Source organism: Danio aesculapii, chromosome 20, assembly GCF_903798145.1.
Source record: "Danio aesculapii chromosome 20, fDanAes4.1, whole genome shotgun sequence".
Lineage (NCBI taxonomy): Eukaryota > Metazoa > Chordata > Actinopteri > Cypriniformes > Danionidae > Danio > Danio aesculapii.
Window position 1 is genome coordinate 34,767,499 of NC_079454.1, and position 22,307 is coordinate 34,789,805.

General features: G+C 34.4%; 1 protein-coding gene across 1 annotated transcript in view; it reads left to right on the top strand.

The window, feature by feature from the left end:
- The first annotated feature begins 1,753 nt into the window (after positions 1 to 1,753).
- Positions 1,754 to 22,307, top strand: part of rxrgb (retinoid X receptor, gamma b) — a 45,815-nt gene continuing 25,261 nt past the window's right edge. The window contains exon 1 of the mRNA XM_056481691.1: positions 1,754 to 1,902. Coding sequence (XP_056337666.1) covers positions 1,872 to 1,902 — 31 coding nt within the window. The 5' untranslated portion in view covers positions 1,754 to 1,871. The remainder of the gene's footprint in view (positions 1,903 to 22,307) is intronic.

Here is a 22,307-nt window from a genome sequence, read left to right on the forward strand (position 1 = left end):
TGTACAAGTTTGTGTCACAGTTTGCGAATGTTTGTTGAAATGACGGATTTGGGAAATGCCAAATCAACGAACTATGTTTGTAACGACGGAACTTGCGACCTTAGTTGGCTAATGATGGTTTTTGAAAACGCACCCCAGGATTGGCAGATGTAAACTCGCAATTCTGACTTTCTACTCAAATTTTGGATGTCTTACCTCAGAACTGTTATAAACTCCAATTCTGAGAGGGAAAAAAGACTACCTATTTTCATTCAGTAGCAAGTCTACATCTCACAGTTGGGATTTTATGACTCACAATTGACATTTTTTTTCTCAGAACTGTGAAAATTCTGAAATCTGTTATTAGCTACATTAATTGCCATTAAGTAAACTGCAGCCAGCAATTTATATGCGCACACATGTCATAAACAATAGACTAAACTGATCCAACGCCCTATATCCAAATAACTGTTCAATGCAAAAGTAATGTTTTTTATGAATGTGTGAAACTTCGGAAACAAGAAAAATATCAAAGTGCAATATCTGTGTGTTAATAATTAAAATAATATATTAAAATTGTATGAATAGTAATAGCAGTTTGTAATACCAAGCAGCACAAAAGCTGAAAATTAAAAATAACTGGAAGCAGATGACACCGGAACCCAGATATATTAAATTTAGTATTAGAAGAAGAAGTAGAAGTAACTTTGCAGCGTTAAAGATTGTCTTACATATAGGACATGAGAGGGTATTTCTTATCATTGGAAAAATGTATAACCGCTGACTTGGATTAAATGATGACCTTAAGCCAATCATATAATGACCTCTGGTCTCCTTTATTGCTTACCACTAAAGCCAAAGCATACACAGTTTACACTTTATTGTGATTGCTTTCTAGTGGCTTTTGTTTTACTATTACTGAACATCCAAATGACATCCACACAGCTAAGAAAATAATTTCAAAGAACATAAAATAGGCTCTCGGAAGTGCACATAAAAATAACATCCTTCTGATTTTGCAAAAACACCCTTCACATAAATGTGCAGATTTTAGGAAGTTCTGATTTTTTTGTTTCTTTACAAGCTGTTCACACAGTAGCAACATAAAAGATTAATTGTTACATAGCTCCTTTAAACAACACTTTGTAAACAACACTTTTTTTACATTATAGTGTCCAGTCCATAAATATTCCAGAAGGATTTGAAACTGAGGTCTTTGGTTTATGTCCTAAGTAAATGCATGAACTAAACTATGAATGCGTTTTTTTATAAATGGGGGTAAAGTTGGTTTTATATTTGCACATTAGTTCCTTTTTGAACAGTGACAATTTGTGACATGCATACTTTGAATAATCGGTCTGAAATTGCATTTAAATATGACTTCAAAACAAAACTGGCATTATTTATTTTACTGTGAACAATTTTGTACATTGATAGTCATTGGCTACTATTTTAGAATTTGCAAATAACACTTTTCTGAAATTATATTAAGAAGGTAAAAGTCTGAATGTGCGAATATAAAACCAACTTCACATCAAGATACATTTACATTTGTATAAAAGCAGCAGTCAATGCATAAATAAGATTCCTATTTGCGCCTTATGTGCTACCCCAAGACGTAACATTGCATTATTTTTTAAAGCACTTATTATTGCCTTGTTTAACTGTCACACTGTTAAAAGCACATTTTAGTACACATGTGCTGAAGTCATCTGCCTGTGTCTTATCTGATTGTTGTCGTTGGTAAAACCCCTCCTCCCCTCCTCCCCTTGAGCGGGGCCCCGAGCCAGCCAGCGCGCCGCGGAGTTCAGTTCGCTCGGGCAGGGAAGAGGAATCGAGAGGGGTGCTGCCGCGCGCCTCCAGGACAAGACCTTACTATAAACTCACGCGGAATGGATACTCACGACACATATTTACATCTCCGTAAGTCGCCGAGTCTCTTCATTTCCTGTTGCTGCTTTTCTGTGTCTTCTTTGCGCGGTTGTTTGTCATAAGTGTGTGTGTGTGTGTGTGTGTGTGTGCAGTAAAAGCGTTATAACAACTTCTCTGATGAACTTCAGACAGATTATACTCGTATCAGCCCGCGTGGATTGGCATCTGTCAGGTGATCGCGCCGTGCTTTACATGCATGGGTGGCACTTTAATTGCATTTATGCAATCGATCGTCCTCAAAGCACGCCTGTTGTGTCGGATTGTTATTTATTGACTTTCAGAGGGTTTCCAGCCGGGTGCGGCATGTACACACATAGGAATGAACATATATCGTGACTTGTTTTATGAGTGAGTGCGAATGACTTCTTATTTTAGGCAAAGTCAAAGAGAACTTTAGCAAGTTATTGTGTCATTGTGTGTTATAGGGCTCAAATCAAAAGAGTGTTGACAATTTAAAGGGGTTTGTTGTTCTAGTTGGCTTGCTCTGGTAATGAGTTGGTCATCAATTCATCCAAGCTGGTAGTTTCTAAAACAGTTTGTACGACCTGACAAGCTGTTTGGTGGTTTGAGATGGTTCACCAGCTTATACCAGTTTGAAATCATCTTCCATGTTCCAAAGCACAGCTATATCAGCTTAAGCAGGATTTTCCAGCAGAGCAAGAATTCAGCCTACTGTACAGTACATACTGAATGCTTTCAAGGTAATATCAGACATATTTACATAATTTGTATCCAATATAATGTATTTTAACCCATGACAAGTCTTACAGTGCAGAGCAGAGATGTCACTTTATGTAGTTACACCATGCTAACCACAAATTTACCGTGGTTTTTCTACACTAACCATTGTTTACCATGTAGTGAAACTGTGGTTATACAAATGCTACCACACTTCTACTATAAAAAAACAGGGTTGTATCACAAACATGAGTGTATTACATTGTATTAATGAGTAGGGTAAAAGTTACTGTGGTTCATATCAACATGTGTTCATGCTCGATAAAGTAAGAATGGAAACTTATATTAAATAAACAGAATTATTATACTGTAAACTCTCAGTCTTGTGCTATGTCCAGGTTATTTCTGTTGATTTTATAAAACCAAACAGACTCACTGCGGGTTTTGAGCTTTGAACTTGATAAATTAATCACAGCAAATCACATTATTTATTTTATTTGCAGCAAACTGATATTCAATTAAATCTGTGTTTGTTAACATTTACATCTATACACATGGCAGATGCTTTAATAATTGCATTTAAGAAATACATTTTGACCTTGATGTTGCTTTCAACATGCTGTGTGAGCCGTGGAGTTACAGTAATAAAGGGGTCACAGAGGCTCTCCAAAGGTGTGCCGTCTGTAACTTTGCTCTCAACTCTTCTTGTTGCTATAAGAGAGAACTGCCTTATAGCTGACAACATTCCTTTGCCTTTAACAATGCGAACATACAAGTCCAAAGACACATAGACGAGAAAGCAGAAGAGACACGTGCATTGCAGTTGTTAGGCAGGCGCTTTGTTATTGTCAGCTGTACTCATGCTTTCAAACTGCTCACAGCGGTTTTTGTAGATGTGCCTATATGCACTGTACACTTTCAACACGACTCAGTATGCAGACTTGCCCTTACCAGTTTTTACATAAAGGAAAACCGGCAGAAAAATGAAGGATATCTTTTCTGAGAGAAGGAAGCATATAGGAAGCATGAGTTTGTTATTTAGCAAATGAATTAGTTTGTCATTAGGTTGTCCAAAATACAACATAAAACCCTTTAGGGTGATCCAAAACCTCTTTTTGTATTAGAGTCCTGATCACTTTGGCTAATTGTAGTTATTCCATTAAAATGGGATGATTACTGAGATGAATCCAACACAGGTTCATTGGAAAAACTTGCTTAAGTCTACATTTCGGTGATATTTATTTACAAAGACGTATTATCGACTAATAAGGGATTATTTTGGTGCAGTTCTTTGCGCAACACTCAATAAATACCACAAAACAACTTAATGATGTCAATTATTTAGAATAGAATATATTTGTCTCACCTATCTCCATGTGGCAACCCAGGCTCATTCTGATTACGTACCCCTATATGCATTTCTGGAGAGAGCAAAATAGGTCCCAGGAGGTACATTTTTGCAGATTTTGTTTTTGCGAATCCACCAGAGGCCGCTGTGTATGCTTTTTGACAACTAAAGTTTCTTTTGCGAGTGCCATTCGTACCTGCTGTTCTCGCGGAAATCCACCAGAGGCCGCTGTCGATTGATTGACTGAGACTGACCGATCGACTGGCCCACCCACCTCCTTTCCTAAACCCAACCGATAGTGTTTTCAAAAGCACCGATTGACCCGCGGCCACCCACTTCCCTAAACCCAACCGCAGTGTTTTCAAAAGCAAGCCAGAAAAAGAATAGCCCTCGTAGCAGCCTGATTTTTACCATGTTTTCAGATGTTACCACATTCTCACTCTGTTAGTTACTTGTTTATTTTATTTTTTGGTTTTTGTCTTACGGGTCTTACCTGTTTCTGGAACTGTTCTTCCCTGGACTCAAACCCCGTCATCAAGTATCATGACTACCAATGTACGTGGCAAGCCACTGGACAAACTGATAACAGTGGAGGTAAGCGGTCAGATGGTAAGTGAGAAAAGGAACAGCGTCATACCTCCCTGTAGCATTCGTTTTAAAGATGAAATGCATCCATTCGTCCCTCTGGCTACACAATTTGCGATCTCCTGAAAGATATAGTGGTATGTTTTCAGAATGAGCCTATGTGGACAACCTTTCTGGTGTGGTCAGTTTGCTAGGTGGTTTACTTTGTACTTGTGATGCAGAGCACTCAGATTTGAGTCCGATAAAGCACAGTTCCGCAAAGCAATGTAAAATTAAGGTAAAACTTTTTTGACAAGGCTGGCTTTATGTGGACGTGTACAAGAAGAATGTGTATCTGAAACAACAAAATCGTACCCTAAGTAACATATTTTAGAGTCACAAAAATGTAGACAGTGCCCTCTAGTGGATTTGTCATCTAAAAGTGCAACGATATGTGCCTGGAGGAACGTATTTTAGATTTTGCAAAAATGAAGGCTGAGGCATGTATTTTCAATAAGCTTGGGTTGGATGAGTCGCTTTTAAGGGTAGTTTAATTATTCATACACAATCGTATAGCTGTTGCTATAGATAAACTAACAGAGATGCTATTTTGGCTCTTATTTGCTTCTTGTTCTTTGTATATAAACAGGCTGGGGTAATGTAAGTCTGGGGTAAAGTAGACTGGGGCAAGGGTGGAAATCTATTTTGATCGGTGGACGTGTTCGCACCCTGATTGCTTCCCAGAGGACATATTGCTTTGAAATGTTAGACATGAAGCCTTACATCACACAGCGAGGCTGAACTGTGTTCACGTGCTTGTCAACACAGGCTGCAGGCTTGAACTATTTATTTACAGAAGGCGTTTATGCTCACTAAGACGACAATAACTAATAAAAAGCTGTGATGCATGTGATTTTAGCATAATTTGGTCCGTAAATAAACAATGATTATATGGAACTTTGATAATACTTTAGCTTAAGTACAAATTCCTACTATTACTACTGGCTTATTACCTGCTTATTATTAAGATATTAGCTGATTATTAGTACTTATATAGTATGATCTATTCTACATCTCTAATTCTACCTAATACATAAACCCATCTACTACCAGTAGCAAACTACTACTTTATTGAGCTAAAAGTCTTAGATAATGATTTGTTAATAGCAAGACCCTAAAATAAAGTGACTACATTGTCTTTACATCTTAATGTTTAATAAATGCTTTAAAACATTCACATAAATCCTAAATTATCTATAAATTATAGATAATGTTTGTTAGGTTTAACTAATAACAGGTTTTAACTTTTTTTTTTAATGACCCAACATGTTATAATAAAAAGAGGAAAACACTGAAGTTGGTGAAAGGTGCCATATAGAGTGCATTGTTTCAAAACTGTTTTCTGATATCTACATAGTAGGTATGTGGCTCATAGGCAAGGTATTAACACATTAATACCTTGCCTATAATTTGTAATCGAATACATTTATCTCCACATGGACAACTTTTCTGGTGTGGTCTGTAGCTCAGTACGGTGATACTGCGAACATTAGTAGGGGATACAGAGCACTTGGGTTCATGTCCAGTGAAGCATGGTTCCACAATATAAAATCAAGTTAAAACTACATGTAGGTCTGTCACAATAATCAATATATCAATATATCAACTTATCATGCAATACTTGCACCTCAATAGTTTTGTTGATGCTATATACTGTATATCAACCATCATGTTTACATAAAAAGTAAATGTCTGTAACATTTAGCTGATTGTGTAGCCTCTGTCAACTCATCTAATCTCTGCTGGAGGAACAATGCTTACTAACAAGTGAGGAAAAGAAAAAATTTGACATTTTCCTGATGAAAACTACTGACGGTTTGGAAGAAGTTGTCTAAATGAGTTCAGAAAAGTGACGATTCATCAGTAACATTAAAGCCAATTTCCAAGGGCATTTACATGTCATTTTTTGTCCCTTGAAAGTGTTTATGCATATTTATATGCTCTTGTATAATCATTATATAAACTGTGGCATAAATTGGTCTTACAATGACGATAATATCACTTATCGCAATCATTTCTAAGACAACATATCGCACAACAAATCATATTTTTCTGTTACAGGCCTAACTTCATGGTTGCGGTGCACTTTTTTCTTACAGTGAACTGTACGACAAGCCCTGCCTTCTCATTTCATGTATAGAAGAACATGTATCTGAAACATACAACAAATCATATTTATTAAATGATAGATGATAGATTCACTGTCAGTGATTTGCTGACAAGCACTGTCTTCACTTTATGTTTACAAGAGGAACTTGTAAGTGAAACATATAACGAAATCGTACCCTAAGTAACATAGATTAGCAAAAATACAGGCAATGTCCTCTAGTTGATTTGTCATCTGAAACGTGCAACAAAATGTACACCGAGCAATGTAATTTAGGGTTCACAAAAATGTAGACTGATGCACATATTTCCAATGAGCATAGGTTGGATTTTTGTTATTATTCAGAGGATGAATTTTTAAAATTTAGTTTTATAAACTGGATCATTTATTATAAAAGTGGTCTCAGTGTCTGATGTTTTTGTTAGCGATAAGAGATGGACTGTTGCACGGTTTACCGGTTCTTCAGTAGCACCGCGATACTACTCCAAAATACTGGTGGTGCCACTGTAGTTTGTACATGGTAGTATCATCATTACCGGTTCTATAATATGTTGCATGTGATAAAGTCACTAAAATGCTTAAGCATTTGTGCCAGCAAATAATCAATAGACCACAATATTTTACTTCGTTTTTAACTGCCTGCATACGGGGCATAGTTTACTGCAGTCATGACAGATCATATGGCGTGATCAATTATTTATTTATTTATTTTATTATTATTATTATTATTATTACAATAACAACAAAAGAGTCACAGTATATACAAAAAAAACTGAGAAAGTCTGTACAAATAATATTTTTCAATAATAAGGGAATTGAATTCAAGTATTATGATAAAATATAGTATTTCTGACAATTTGCTTTATTTCATAGATGTGAGTTATGAATTAATACAGTATTGTGATGCTACTTGGTATCGTGATACTTCAGCTGGTATAGTATCGTGGCCTGAATTGATGGTATCGTGACAACCCTACTTGTTGGTTTGGTATAGAATTTCTACAAGCAGCTCCAATTGTGTCAGTCTTCTGTGCGATCTCAAGTCTCTTTTCATTCAGACTGATTCATGTGGGGCATTGCTTTTATAGGAATGACATATTAAAGAGGCTTTTTTAGATTCACCCTGAAGGCATTCTGTCATATAAAGTCAGCTCCCTCTGCCATTTATCTGGCTCTTAATGAAACTGTAACGACAGCAGTATTGATACATTGTAGAAAGTCTGCTGCATTGTTGAAGGGCTTATAAGGCGCCACTTCATTTAAATCTCTTTCCAAGCTTGTCTTTTTCTGCACACATTTTGCTAATAATTCTGTAATAATGCCCTGTTGGCTCTCACAATTCTGATATTTTTTTCACAAGTCTGTATTTTCATCTCATAATTCAGACAATTTTTCTGAGAATTGAAAGGAAAAGACAGAATCATTTTATCTGTAGTGGAAAATGGCTTACAATACAAAACAGTAATGTTACAATTTAAATAATTGTTTTCTTTTTTAACATTGTATTCCTGTTTGTCTGTATTGTATTAATGCCATTTAAATGTTTTGTTGAAAAAAAAAAGAGTAAATATTAATAATAAATCAATTGTGAGCTATCTCATAATTCTGATATTTTTTCTGAGATCTGTGAATTTGTCTTGCAATCTCTGATATATAAACTTGCATTTTTGAGAAAAATACGAATTCTGCAAATTGTGAGAAAAATTTCAACAACTTGTACACTACAAAAAATTACTTTTGTTCAAAGTACTTATATTAAATGAGTTAAAACAACATAATTCTTAACTTTTTGGGGGACAGCTTCATTGCTTTATCTTTAATCCACCTAGATTTTTTTTATCAGTAGTGAAAATGGGCTTTCATAAAACATAAATATTTTTTGTTGCTTGTTCAAACTACTTGTTTAAAATGCGCTGAAACAACACAAATCTTGAGATTTTGTTGGGACAGCTTAATTGTTTTATGTTCAATTCACTTAAATTAGTAAAAATTAATAAGTTAATTTCTTCATGTTGTCCCAACACAAATCAGTTGTGTAGAACCATGCAATTTTTACAGTGAATGTTTTTCCTGATTGTTTAGACTACTTATTTAAAATGAGTTGAATCAACACAATTCTTAAGTTTTTTTGTGTTTTATGTTCAATCCACTTACATTTGTAAAAACAATTGAGTTAACTTAATCGATTTGTGTTCTGACAACTTGAAGAAATTATGTAGAACCCAGTATTTTTGTACATGAATGTAATGCAAACATTTTACAATTCAGAATAATTGCTTTCCTTTTTAATATATTGTATTCCTAATACAAAGCTGAATTGTCAAACTGTTAATTAAACTTTTTTTTTTGCTCGTTCAAACTACTTATTTAAAATAAGCTGAAACAACACAATTCTTGAGATTTCATTGGAACAACCTAATTTTTTATACTCAATCCACATAAATTTGTTAAAAGTGTTAAGTTAACAACAAGTTAATCAATTTGTGTTGGGAAAACATGAATGAATTGTGTGGAACCCTGCATTTTTACAGTGTACACAGGGTACAGTATATGCTTGTTCAAAGTAGTTATTTTAAATTTGTTAAAACAACACAATTCTTAAATTTTTTGGGTGACGGCTTAATTGCTTTTTGTTCAATCCACCTAAATTTGTAAAAGCAATTAAGTTAACATTTGATTTGTGTTGGGACAACATGAAGGAATTAAGTTAACTTATTAATTTTTTACAAATTTAAGTTGCTTGAACATAAAACAATTAAGTTGTCCCAAAAAAAGCTTAAGAATTGTGCTGTTTTGGCGCATTTTAATCATTTGAACAAACAGCAAACGTCATTTTTGTAGTGTATGTAATATCCAAACTCTTTTTCTTTCATTTCTCACCATAGTAATTATTCATCTTCTGTCTGTTCTGTGCTAATGTGACCATGTCTGTCATTGTCCTTGTCTGAAGCTAGAAGTGCATTAGTTACAGTGCTCAGCATATATGAGTACACCCCCCACAAATCTCTCATTTAAATGAATATTTTCTATAGGATGCTGTACAATATTATATTTGTGCATATACATTAGTTTAGTCAGTACTGAAGCCAAATCTGGAGCTTATCTAACAGACTAACAGATAAGTTATTTACAATAATGGTTCAAAAATGAGTAGCCCAAATTCATATGTTAGGGAAAAATAATAAATACAATTTGCAAAAATAGCAAAAATCAAGAGAAACAAACATATTTACAATTTAGTTGAAATGTTGTAGTTTGTAATATTTTTTTGCAATATTTAGCATGAATTTAAATGTATTATTCAATTTCTAAAGATGTTCTGTGACTAAAATATTATTTTAATAAATATATTTGTTTAATAAATCTGTTTTGTTCAAATGCACCACTATATATTACCCATATTCACTGAGAAATGGATAAAGATATTCATTTTCAAAATGAGGTGTACTCAATTATGCTGAGCACAAACAGACTTGGCTGTGAACTTCATAGTACATACAGTATATAATGTGTGTGTACAGTGTATGGCCTTCCATTGGCACCTCACTGCATTAATAGAAGCATTCATATGGCATTACAATAAACACAACACAACCTATTTTAAAAGAACGTGCACTGTAAACCTTCAAATCTGAATCCTTCATTACTTAAACCTGACACACACTTGAGCGCACTTCATCCCTGGCCGTGCAACAGGTGGCCCATCTGGAGCGATAGATTTAATGACACTTTGAGCCTCTGTCCGGGCCAGGCAAAAAGCGTAGTCTGTGCAGAAGGAGACTTGTCAAAGCTTGGAAGGAGGCTGATCTTTGTGGCAGTAAACGGTTCCTGCTGGATTCAATCGTCGATAATCCCAGTAATCCCATAAACGAGCAGACTCCTCCCTGCGGATCCTCCCCCTACCGCCATCCCCGCTTCGCTCATATCCCATCTGTTCTGTCAGAAGAGTGAGTCTGTGCTCGGACAGGTGCTTAACTGTGCCCGTGGAGGTTTGGTTGAGTGGTGCCCGCGGTCATGTGGCATCCGGCGGCATTGCCTCTTCATGGTCAGAGCCACGGCGGTGAGAGTGGCCACTACAGTCAATGTGAGTATATGATAGCTGATCCGAGACTGGTATAGTATCTGAATTTAAGATCAGATCTCAGACTGTTCTTTAGTAGGCTCTTAGAAACAACATGGCATGTGCAACCGAGGGGAGGATGAGAGAACTGTGCAGTGTGAAATGATTAAGTTATTTTGAGTTGACTTTTCATGTGCAGCTGTATTGATGTGTTGGTATGCTGCGTGCTGTATGCATTTGTCAACCTGTTAGACTGTTTAGTGTTTTTAAAGAAGGCAATCCAAGTCTGGCAGCCTCTTCTCATACACATGCTTTTGTTTTGTTTTTATCTAGTGTATGTCTAACTTGAGACACTGAATTTTTATTTTTATTTTGCTCCAGCCAGGTCAAATTCATAATTTAGGGTGTCCACGGGGTCTTAAAAAGTATTAAGGTTGATAAATCAGTGTAGATAAATATAAGGCCCTTAAAAAGTATTAAAAAGTCTTAAATGCTATTTTGCAAGGTGTTAAATTTTATATAATTTTTGATTATGCAAAGTATGGTTGTATGCTAAAGTTTGCCTGAATTAAATCTGCGAATATTAAGAGACTGTTTGGTATATGAAATCAATGAAATCCTACTAGATTTGACATCATGCTGCTTTGTTTACTGCAGTAATCAAGGCAACGCCATTATTTCTGCAGGTCTATAGGTGACAACCTGCTGAATTAGCTAGATTTAATAGATTTGTATTCAGTATATGAATAATGTTTTAGGTTTAGATTAGTTTCTTACGTTAATATTTAGTAAATATAGTGTAAGTTAAAATCCTGCCAGTGTTTCTGGTTGAAAAGTGGTTATAAGGTCTTAAAATGTATGGAAAGTGTCTTAAAAAGGGTCTTAAAAGGTATTGAATTTCACACTCTTATTTCTGTATTATGTTTAATTAGAAATGTGTTGTTGTTTTTGCATGACTAATGGCACTTTTTCAAACAGGTTTTCAACACTGTAAAAAATGCAGGGTACCACACTATTCATTCATGTTGTCCCAACACAAATTGATTAGGTTAAGTTAACATTTTTGACAAATTTATGTGGATTAAACATAAAAAATTAAGTTGCCCCAATGAAATCTCAAGAATTGTGTTGTTTCAGCTCATTTTATTTAAGTAGTTTGAACAAGTAAATACTATATTTTTTGAGTGTATACACACACTGCTTGTTGTAACTACTTATTTATTATGAGCTGAATCAACACAATTCTTGAGGGGTTTTGTGGGATAACTTAATTGTTTTATGTTCAATCAACTTAAATTGATAAAAAACAATTAAGTGAACTTAATATATTTGAGTTGGAACAACGTGAAGGAATTGTGTGGAACACTGCATTTTTTACATTATTTTCTTTCTAAATGTCATCGATCAAAAGAAAAACTACTGTCCTATAAATGAAAAATATTTATTTTTGAATAAAAAAACTATTGCAATTCTTCTAACCCAAATAAATGACTTTTATCGATTTAATCAAATATAATATAGAATAAAATATTTGTCATTAAACCAGTCACTAAATGGCTGACATTTTTAGCTTTTCTTTTAATTATTAGGATTAGAGTTACTGACTGTAAAATTTAAACTTTTTTTATTATTATCTATTTTTGAATTTACTCACTTAATGGGTTCTAAACCTTTTTGAGATTCTTTCTCAACAAGATATTCTGAAGAATGTTGGAAAAAAAGCAGCCACTGACATCCATAGAAAAAAATAGAAGAAAGAACCTCAAACAGGTCTGGAACTAATTTTTGGGTGAACTATCCCTTTAATATATTTAAAAAATATATATGGTAAATTATAGGGGCGACAAGGTGGTGCAGTGGGTAGCGCTGTCGCCTCACAGCAAGAAGATTGCTGGTTTGAGCCCTAGGTGAATTAAATAAGCTAAATTGGCCGTAGTGTATGTGTTTAAATGCAAGTGTATGGGTGTTTCCTAGTGCTGGGTTGCAGCTGTAAGGGCATCTGCTGCGTAAAACATATGCTGGATAAATTGGTGGTTCATTCTGCTGTGGCAACCCCTGATAAATAAAGGGACTAAGCCGAAAAGAAATGAATGAATGAATTAAAATTATTATAAGTGTGTGTATTTATTTATAATCAAATAAATGAATAAATGAACCCACAGTAAAAAAAATAGGTACTGCCCTAAATGTTTAAGTTAAATCAAATGAACAATATTAAATATTAATGTACATTAAACTGACTTACAGTGCTCAGCATAATTAAGTGCACTCCATTTTAAAAATGAATATTTTTATCCATTTCTCTGTGAATATAGGCAATGTATTTTGGTGCATTTAAACAAAACAGATGTATTAAGCAGATATATTTATTAAAATAATATTTTAGTCACCAAACATATTTACAAATTGAAAGATAATACAATTAAATTCAAGCAAAATATTGCAAAAAAGATTTTTTTCAATTTTTTTGCTTCTCTTGATTTTTCCTCTTTTTAAATTTTGTATTTAATATTTTTCTATAACATATAAATTTGGGTGTACTAGTTTTTAAAAATTATCCAAAGAATTTCAGCACACTGCCACTTTAGCTCTCAAAAAGTATTTAAAGTGGCAGTGTGCCGATTTTCTGTGGATCTTTTTCTACAAATGTTTGTTTTTGATCGAGCACCTGTCTTTGAGATTTTCTAGATGTGCGCACACTTCTGTTTTTTGCTTGTAGTAGTTTTTAAACCATTATCGTAAGTTATTTTGTTAGATAAGCTCCAGATTTGGCTTCAGTACTGACAAATCTAATATATCTAAAGTATGTGTAATATTTTTTAATTACATTTTTTTTTGGACAACAGTATCTCCATCAGAAAAAATATCCAAAGATGCTGTTTTAAATTGTAAAGAAATCTGTGTTTTTGAAACAAATGAAGACAGAAGAAGTCAATGATTTATTTGAATTATTCAACCTGACATGTTTACTGCTCCAAAATATTTTAAATCTTTCAAAAAATAAAATATATTGTTTTCAAAGGGGAAAAAGTTTTTGTTTTTTACCCAGACATTTAAAAAGAACATATATTAGAGCAGTGAGCACAATACCGTGATACCGTGAAACCGTGATATTTTTATCCAAGGTTATCATCTTACAATCTTATACAATATACAATCTTATACCATATATATGTATGTATGTATGTATGTATGTATGTATGTATGTATGTATGTATGTATGTATGTATGTATGTATATATATATATATATATATATATATATATATATATATATATATATATATATATATATATATATATATATATATATATGCACAAATATAATATTGTGTAGCTTATTAAAATCCTATTAAAAATATGAATTTAAAAGATTGAGACATGAAAATATGAAATTAAAAGTTGAAACATGATTAGACTTGTGTTATTTATAAAATGTCTGTTATCTGTTTTTGCCATAAAATAGTCAAAAAAGCTGATATGGCAAAAAACTCAAAACTCACTCTTTCTCTGCAGGATTTGTTGCTCATTATACATTTCTTGTTATTATTTTCATCAATAAGTTGTGCTGTTTGATATGCATTTCTGGAAAAAGTGACATATTTCATGATTCCTTGATAAACAAAGTTAAAAACAGCACTTATTTCAAATTGGAAATCTCTATCTATGTAATTACTGTCAGCTTCATGCATCTTTTCTGTATATATTCTTAGCATATCAGTAGTAGCTTGTGTAATTAATCTGTGACCTCAGCACTCTGCCATTGATAGTAAGAGTAGAGTTGACAAGGCTCTTGTACTCTAATGCTGTTCAGCTGTTATAGATCAGGGTAAGGAGGCACTAGAGTATTGTGGGTATTTTGGGAAAGTCTGCTCGGATCAATCTATTTTAGTATATCCCTTTATATATCACACATTCACAGTACTTCACCCCCATCACTTCTATGCTTCTCCGTTTCTCTCCTGCTCTTTATATCTCTTGCTCTCTCTGTCTCCGACAATAGTTTTGTTGAGGATCGTTTGTGTGTGTAGGTGTGTGTAAATACTTTGAATGACAAGAACAAACTGTCATTTGATCACACAATACAAAGCGGTGATGGAAGTTGTCGTGGCTGATTGACGGTCACTATCTGCTATTCTTTTTCTCTTTGTTTCTGTCTTTCTCTGAAAGTGTTGACACAACAAATACAACTTGCACAATACTGACGTACCAAGTGAGCCTTTAGGATGTTTGCCCAATTTTTTCATTTTACACATTAAGAATTTATTAGTTTACATTGAAACTAGGGCTGCACAATATATCTATCACAATCACAAATCTGCACTACAGCTACAAATCTGCCACCAAAAGAACTACAAATCTTGTCATGCACCATACACTCACACTTGTTCCTGTTTCAACCTTGATTACGCACATACACACACACACACACACACACACACACACCCACACACAGCCAGAGGATCGTTATGAACTGATTATTTGGACTTTAAAAGCAGCACAGACACGCACACAGCAGTTGCAGAGTCTTGTAAGCTTTCTAGTAAACATTACGACGCGTTTTGCCTTGCCTTGTCTTGCTGTGTACCCATCTTTGCTTTGTTTATTTGTTTTTTGGTATTTGCCGTCCAGATCGACCACCGGCCTGTTATTGACCACCCTTCTGGATTTGCCTGTGTGTTACCGTTTGCCCCTGATTGTGACCATTGCCTGCCTGAACATTCTCTGTGTAATAAATCCTGCATTTTGATCCGCAAGTCTGTTCTCAGCGTCTGCTTCATTACAATATCAAATTAGCATCGATATTGCAGTGCATCCGCAAAAGGCAGAATACTTGCTCAATTAAGAAAATCTGTTAATTACAGTTTTTCATATTTTTTATTAATGTTTATTATACATTTATTGCACTTTTGACGTTAAAAAGATTAAAAAATTGACACAGGCTTATTGTGAAATCATATCGCCGTGTACATTTCTAGAGAGAGCAAATTATGTAGCCAGACATTTCTGGATGGCTGCATTTCGTCTTTAAAGCAAACGTTACTGGGCGGTATGACACCCTCTCCTGTTTCTGCCTGCCTGCCCACCTCTGTGTGGATGGCTTTTTTGCTGTAACCAGTTTGCCCAGTAGCTCGCCACGTACGTCGGGGGACTTGAGATCGTTTCTAGAAAGCAAGTAAAGCAAAACAAAAGGCAAAAAACCACTGCTTTTGAAAACACTGTTGGTTGGGTTTAGGGAATGCAGTGGGCAGGCCAAATTGGTGCTTTTGATACCTACTATCGCGGGTGGGTATATGGGTCGGTTGGTTGGTCAGTCAGTCAGTCAGTCGACAGTGGCCTCTGGTGGATTTACAGCAGGCGCGAATGGCACTCGCAAGAGAAAATCAGGATGTCAAAAAGCGTGCACAGCGGCCTCTGGTGGATTCGTGAAAACAAAAACTGCAAAAAACACACCTTCTGGGATGTATTTTGTGCTCTCCAGAAATGTATACAGGGGTATGTATCCATAATGAGCCTGGGTCGGTTTGAACTTTGATGTGAAATATTGCCTGGGTTGGTGTTGTAAATAATGGTACAAAAACCTGGTAATAAACTGCCATTTTACTTAATACACTTTAGTGCTTACTATTTACTTACTACTTTACTTATTACTTAATTCTCTCTATATATTTTTTATACAATATATTGAAGAATTGCTGAGTTTTTCAACATTTTAAAGTTAAAAGTTATATAATGCAATTCATAACCATATATATATATATATATATATATATATATATATATATATATATATATATATATATATATATCAATAAAAAGGCTGAATGACTAAACACGGAAACCTGTTAATCAATTTTTTTACAGTGGTAATATTTAACATAATAGAGAAATAGAGGAAAAGTTTATCATTTTGTTATCATTGTTTTTAAGGCCTGTAACTTTATGAGGGTTCCAAAAGAGTTTAAACCATTCAGGCACAAGAAATTGTACCGTTTGTAAGTTTAGAGGGGTCATGACATGAACTATACCTCTTATTCTATATAGCTTATTTTGTACTATTCTTTGAGGTCCACTTACAATGTAATCCATTTTTACAATATATATATATATTTGTTTTTTCTTGTTATGCGATAGGATATCATGTGATCCGGAAATGTACTAAAAGGAGCACCTGATTGTGATGAAAACTGTCTGATGAAGAGCCGTGTGACTCGAAACGTTACACACTTTGTGTCAGCCTTTTTAATTTACTAAATTTTGCATTTTTGGAGCTTTGGTGTTGCCACCTTTGTTGAATATATAATTTGCACCTTTTGCGTTTTTGGGCTGAGCACACAGTTAAGAGAATTGTGCGTGCTTTTGTACAGTTTTTCTAGTTTTAGGTGAAACATACATTACAATTATACTGACATTATCTAGGCCTCTATTTACAGGCATGACAAACCTTCACCCAAAAATAAAAATCTGTTATCCTTTACTCGCCCTCACGTCATTCCAAAATAGTATGACATTGATGAGTGAAATATTGGCCTTTTTTTCTTTAGGATGACCTTGGTCCTATTACAAGCGCCCAACCACACTGATGCTATAGGGTTTCTCTCTCGTGTTCGAGAAGAGTGAAAGCTGTTAGAGAGGAACAACATTAATGCCTGATTTTAATGCATGTGATTAAGAAGCACATATGGGTGTGGTGTCTGGCTGCTTTATCCATATAGCGTACAGTATTTAATCCATGGTATGCATGCTGTTGTACAACGTCTGAGTAAGTTGCATATTTTTCTGTGTGCAGTGGATGTTTTTCACATGTGATCACATGGGATTTATATAGAAGGTTAGAAAATGTTTAGAAATAATGTGCAGTGGTAAAAACGTAGAGGTTATATAATACTATCGTGTAAGAAACCATGTGAAATGAAATTGACTTTCTGTCCCTCTAATCATATTTTTTGTGAAACAAAGTTAGAGTGTTAGTGTTTTATTGCCGGTATTGTGAATTTTTTGTTGGTTTGATTGACAGTAAAGGGTTTGGGGTCAGTACTGAGAAAAAATCTCCTACAAGTTTTGTTGCTGAGATTCTTTGGACAGTTTTTCAGCATCGTACAGTTCATATGACTCAGCACTGACATAATACAGACAGAGACTCCCTCTCCTTCCTTTATATCCTTCCTTCTACCAGTTCACTTTGATTCCTCAACTGCCTCTTTTTCTTAAGTTACTAAAGGTTATGAGTAGGGCAGAGAACACATGATTCTGTCTTGTGCTGTTAGATCCGTTTGCAGTCTAGCCTCCTTTGGGAGCACTTATTAGTGTGCATAAAGTTTACAGCATGTACAGTTGTTCCCTTTAGGAACTTAAAAATACAGTAACTCATTAATTACAGTAGCTTAAATGCTATTTAGAGTTAGCACATAAAGCTCATTTGTAGGCCTCTATGAGTTAAAACTGAAAGGATTGATTGACTTTTTTGTTTGAAATATTTGTAGAAAACAGCTTGTTTGAAACATTTAGGGTTATGAGTAGGGTAGGGTTACACTAGAATGTTTGTGAAAGGCGTAAATATGTAATTTAGGGTGAATGTTTGTGACTTTATGTTACATTTACTTGTTTTTTTCTAGTCTTAAAAGAACATTAATTCTTCATAAAACCCTGAAGCTGTGCACTAGCTCAGTTTCAGAAATTTTGTAACAGTTGATGATGTTTTAAAAAATAAATCCAGTGTGCATGGTGACAACCCAGCACAAGTTTGTTGTGTTAAATAGTCAAATATATAATATACTAGTAATCAAATACTTGTAATGTATACCTAATAAAGTGGCCGGCGAGGGGATGTGCATAATTATAAAAATTAAGTCAGACTAGCAGTTTAAATTTACAATAGGTTTACCCAGTTTTATGTTTTAAAACATGTGTGTGTGTGAATTGAAGAGCTGCTGAAAACAGTATAACAGCCGACCGGTCGGGAACACTGATGCTGTATTTCAGCATCTGATCTGAACATTTTTCTCTTGTGCTTGAACCACATCTGACTGAAGTATAACCACTTTAACACATATATTTCAAAATCAAAGATGTGGATCACAAAAACACTCTGTAAAAAATATGTTTTTACAGTTTGTGGTATTTTCATTGACAGCCCAAATTTAGGCTCATTTTGGCAGATTCACTAAACAGGGAATGTAAATTTGTGTGTGCATCTCTTACAATTACAAAAGTGAATAGAAGTTTTAGCCGATATTTTTCAGACAATGTGTACATTTCTTAATTTCTAATGCAGAGCATAAACTACACTGTAAAAAAATCTGGTTAACACAGTTTGTGTATTTTGTGATTCAAAAGTGTTTTCTGTTTATTTACGGTTGTGAATTGCATTATGGAAGCATGATCTCTGCTCTGTCAACTTTTGATGTTGAAAATTCAACTCCACAGTTTAACAAAGTGACTTTTACTGACATTTTAGTAGTTTGAAATAATATAATGGATAAGAAATAATACATAGAGAAATAAGTCTGAAATAACAAAAAATGTACTGTTAGTGTATTACAAGGTTTATGTACCATAATATACAACACTAACACAGACAATATATCACTTTAAACTTATAAAAATGTTAACAAAAGTCACTTTTTCTAACTTTTCAAGGTTAAAAGTTGTTGCAAGAAAGATCACAGTCCAATGCAATCAAGTAAATGCAATTAAAAAGCATATTGTTTATTTAAGGATTTGTTTTATTTTTACAGTGTAGCACAAATTATAATAATATGCATGTAATCTGTACTAACACACATGCTAAATGGGTTATGGTATTTTTTGGGCATTAAATAATAGCACACTGTCCTAAAATACCTAAAAAACTTTTGACCAAATGTTAAAAGACTCATCAGGCTTTCAAAAACCAGACCGCAGTTGCCACACTGTTTACATTGGCAGACAGTGAAAATATGGATGGGTCATTTTGACATTGTTTCGAAATGTGCAGCTCTCCAGAGATCATGCCAGAGAGGATACCGAGGGTCAGCCACTGTTTTTAAATTGCTTTCAGGCTCTCTTATGAGTACTCAGAATCGGTTTTATTTTGATAAACATGAGCAGTTACTTCACTGACTCTTGTGCAATATTCAGCAGAACAGTCCCTGCTGATCATTACATTTCAAGTGATACAATTCAAGGATCATCGAGATATCACTGACCCTTTAGGTTTTTAATGGAGTCTGTGCTTATTGGCACAGACAATCATATGCTGAAAGGTATGAATTGACAGGATGTTTTGAAACATTATGATTAATGTTCCTTTATTTCCTGTGAGCTTTGTTTCCATAAGGTCAGCATTTTCTTTGACCATTTGCTATCTATCTATCTATCTATCTATCTATCTATCTATCTATCTATCTATCTATCTATCTATCTATCTATCTATCTATCTATCTATCTATCTATCTATCTATCTATCTATCTATCTATCTATCTATCTATCTATCTATCTATCTATCTATCTATCTATCTATCTATCTATCTATGTCCTTATATTACCTTTCAATGTGTAACAGTAAAGCCTTTGTCAGCATTAGTTATTTAAAAGGCGAGTAATTCTTGTGACAAAATGTGCTTGTTTTGAGTTATACCAAGGTTACTACAGGACGCAATCAGAGTTCGTTGACATTTATGTGCAGCGTATGTGCTTTCATTACTTGATACTCTATTATTCTTTAGTATCCACTTCACTTTTCCTTTTTCAAGCATTGACCCTGTTATCCATAGAGCAGCATAGAGACCTATATCAGGACACACATGTTCTTAAACACACAAGTGCTCCAAAAAATTGCATTACATCTGTAACAGCGCTCCATAATGCCCATGAAAAAATCCCAGCATGCCTGAGAGCTCCTGAAGGCACAAGTCCTGCTCATTTTCACCTCTGTCAGCGATTCTGAGGACATGAGCATGAACATTATGCGTTATTATAGCAGTACTGATAAGAAAAACATGAACATGAGCGTATAGTGTGCGTGTGTGTGTGTGTGTGTCTTTTATCAGATACAGCAATACAAATACAGCTCTGGACAAAAACCACTTCAGAGGTATTTTCATTTCTCTAGATTTTGATAGGTACGTGCTTGAGTAAAATGTTAATTTGGGTTTCAGTTGATAAAATTAAATTTAAAATATTGTCAATATTATATACAATGTTATTTGAAGGAAATGACAATTGGTCAGTATAAACTATTACATGTTTTAGACCTTGTATTAAAAAGAATTTGTTTGTATCAGGGGTGTAACGGCACACAGAAGTCATGGATCGGTATGTACCTCGGTTTTGGGGTAACGGATTGATACAGGTTTTTGTACAACAGGAATAAGCAACAAATCTCCAGCCAGAAGTGTTTGGTCACAATCAACTAGAACCGAAAAGCTTCTTAGGATATAAAAGTACACCACGTCATTGGTGTAGTAGAATCAGAATTAGTAGATGTTGTAGTAGCAGTAGTTGTCGTTGGTGTAGTAGTATCAGAAGTAGCAGATGTTGTCGATGTAGATGTTGTAGTAGTGGTAAATGTTGTTGTTGTAGTAGTATCAGTTGTTGTAGATGTTGTAGTAGTATCAGTTGTAGTAGATGTTGTAGTAGTATCAATAGTAGTAGTCATTGTAGTAATATCAGTTGTAGTAGACGTGGTAGTAGTAGTAGTAGACATTGTAATAGTCGTCGGTGTGGCTGTAGTAGCAGCAGCAGTAGTGGTTGTAACATTAGTAATTTTCTGTAGTAGTAGTAGTTGGCGTAGTACTTGTAATTAATTATTATTATTATTATTATTGTTGTTGTCAGTTGTTATTACTGTTGTCCTTTTTACTATCATTACATTACTGTCATTGTTGAAAAAAAGGATATAAAAATACAAAATTAGAGTCTGTGTATTACATTTTCAAAGGTTGAGCATAACTCTCTCCTAAACAACCGAAAAACAGTAATTGTGCATAGATTCAGTAGACTTCAAAACTGTAAACTCTTTTATTAAAATGCTAGCACTTTGTCCTTCCATAATAGCGGTGCAGTGGGAAACAACTGTTGTGTGTGTATAGAGAAGGGGCTCAGATTGACTTGCGTGCGCACAAGATGAGACAGAATCTTAAATTTTCATAGTTCTTCTGTGTAAACATGGTTGACAGATGCGTGTGACTAGTATAGACCTTTTTCTTAGAATGCAAAATTACCCATTATGCTTTGCATCTATGCGTAAGGAGGATGCTTCAAACTTCCGGTCGGCAGCTTGATGCTTATAAACAGTCACATTCGGACAGTTTTGAAACGATAGTTTTAATCTATTTTACCTGCTTTTAATGTTTTTGAGCTAACACCGCTGTTGTTCAGCGCCACCTCCTGGACTGATCATTTAAAATAATGTGATCTATTGGAAATGAAAAACAGCATTTGCGAGTCATTACCAATACTGTCAGACGGCATCTTGTGCCATTTAAATGGAGCCTCATCATCGCTAAAGTGATCATTTTAGATGTATTTCAGCATCTGATCTGAAGGCAGACACTGAATTAGGAGAACATTTTTCTCTTGTGCTTGGACCGCATCTG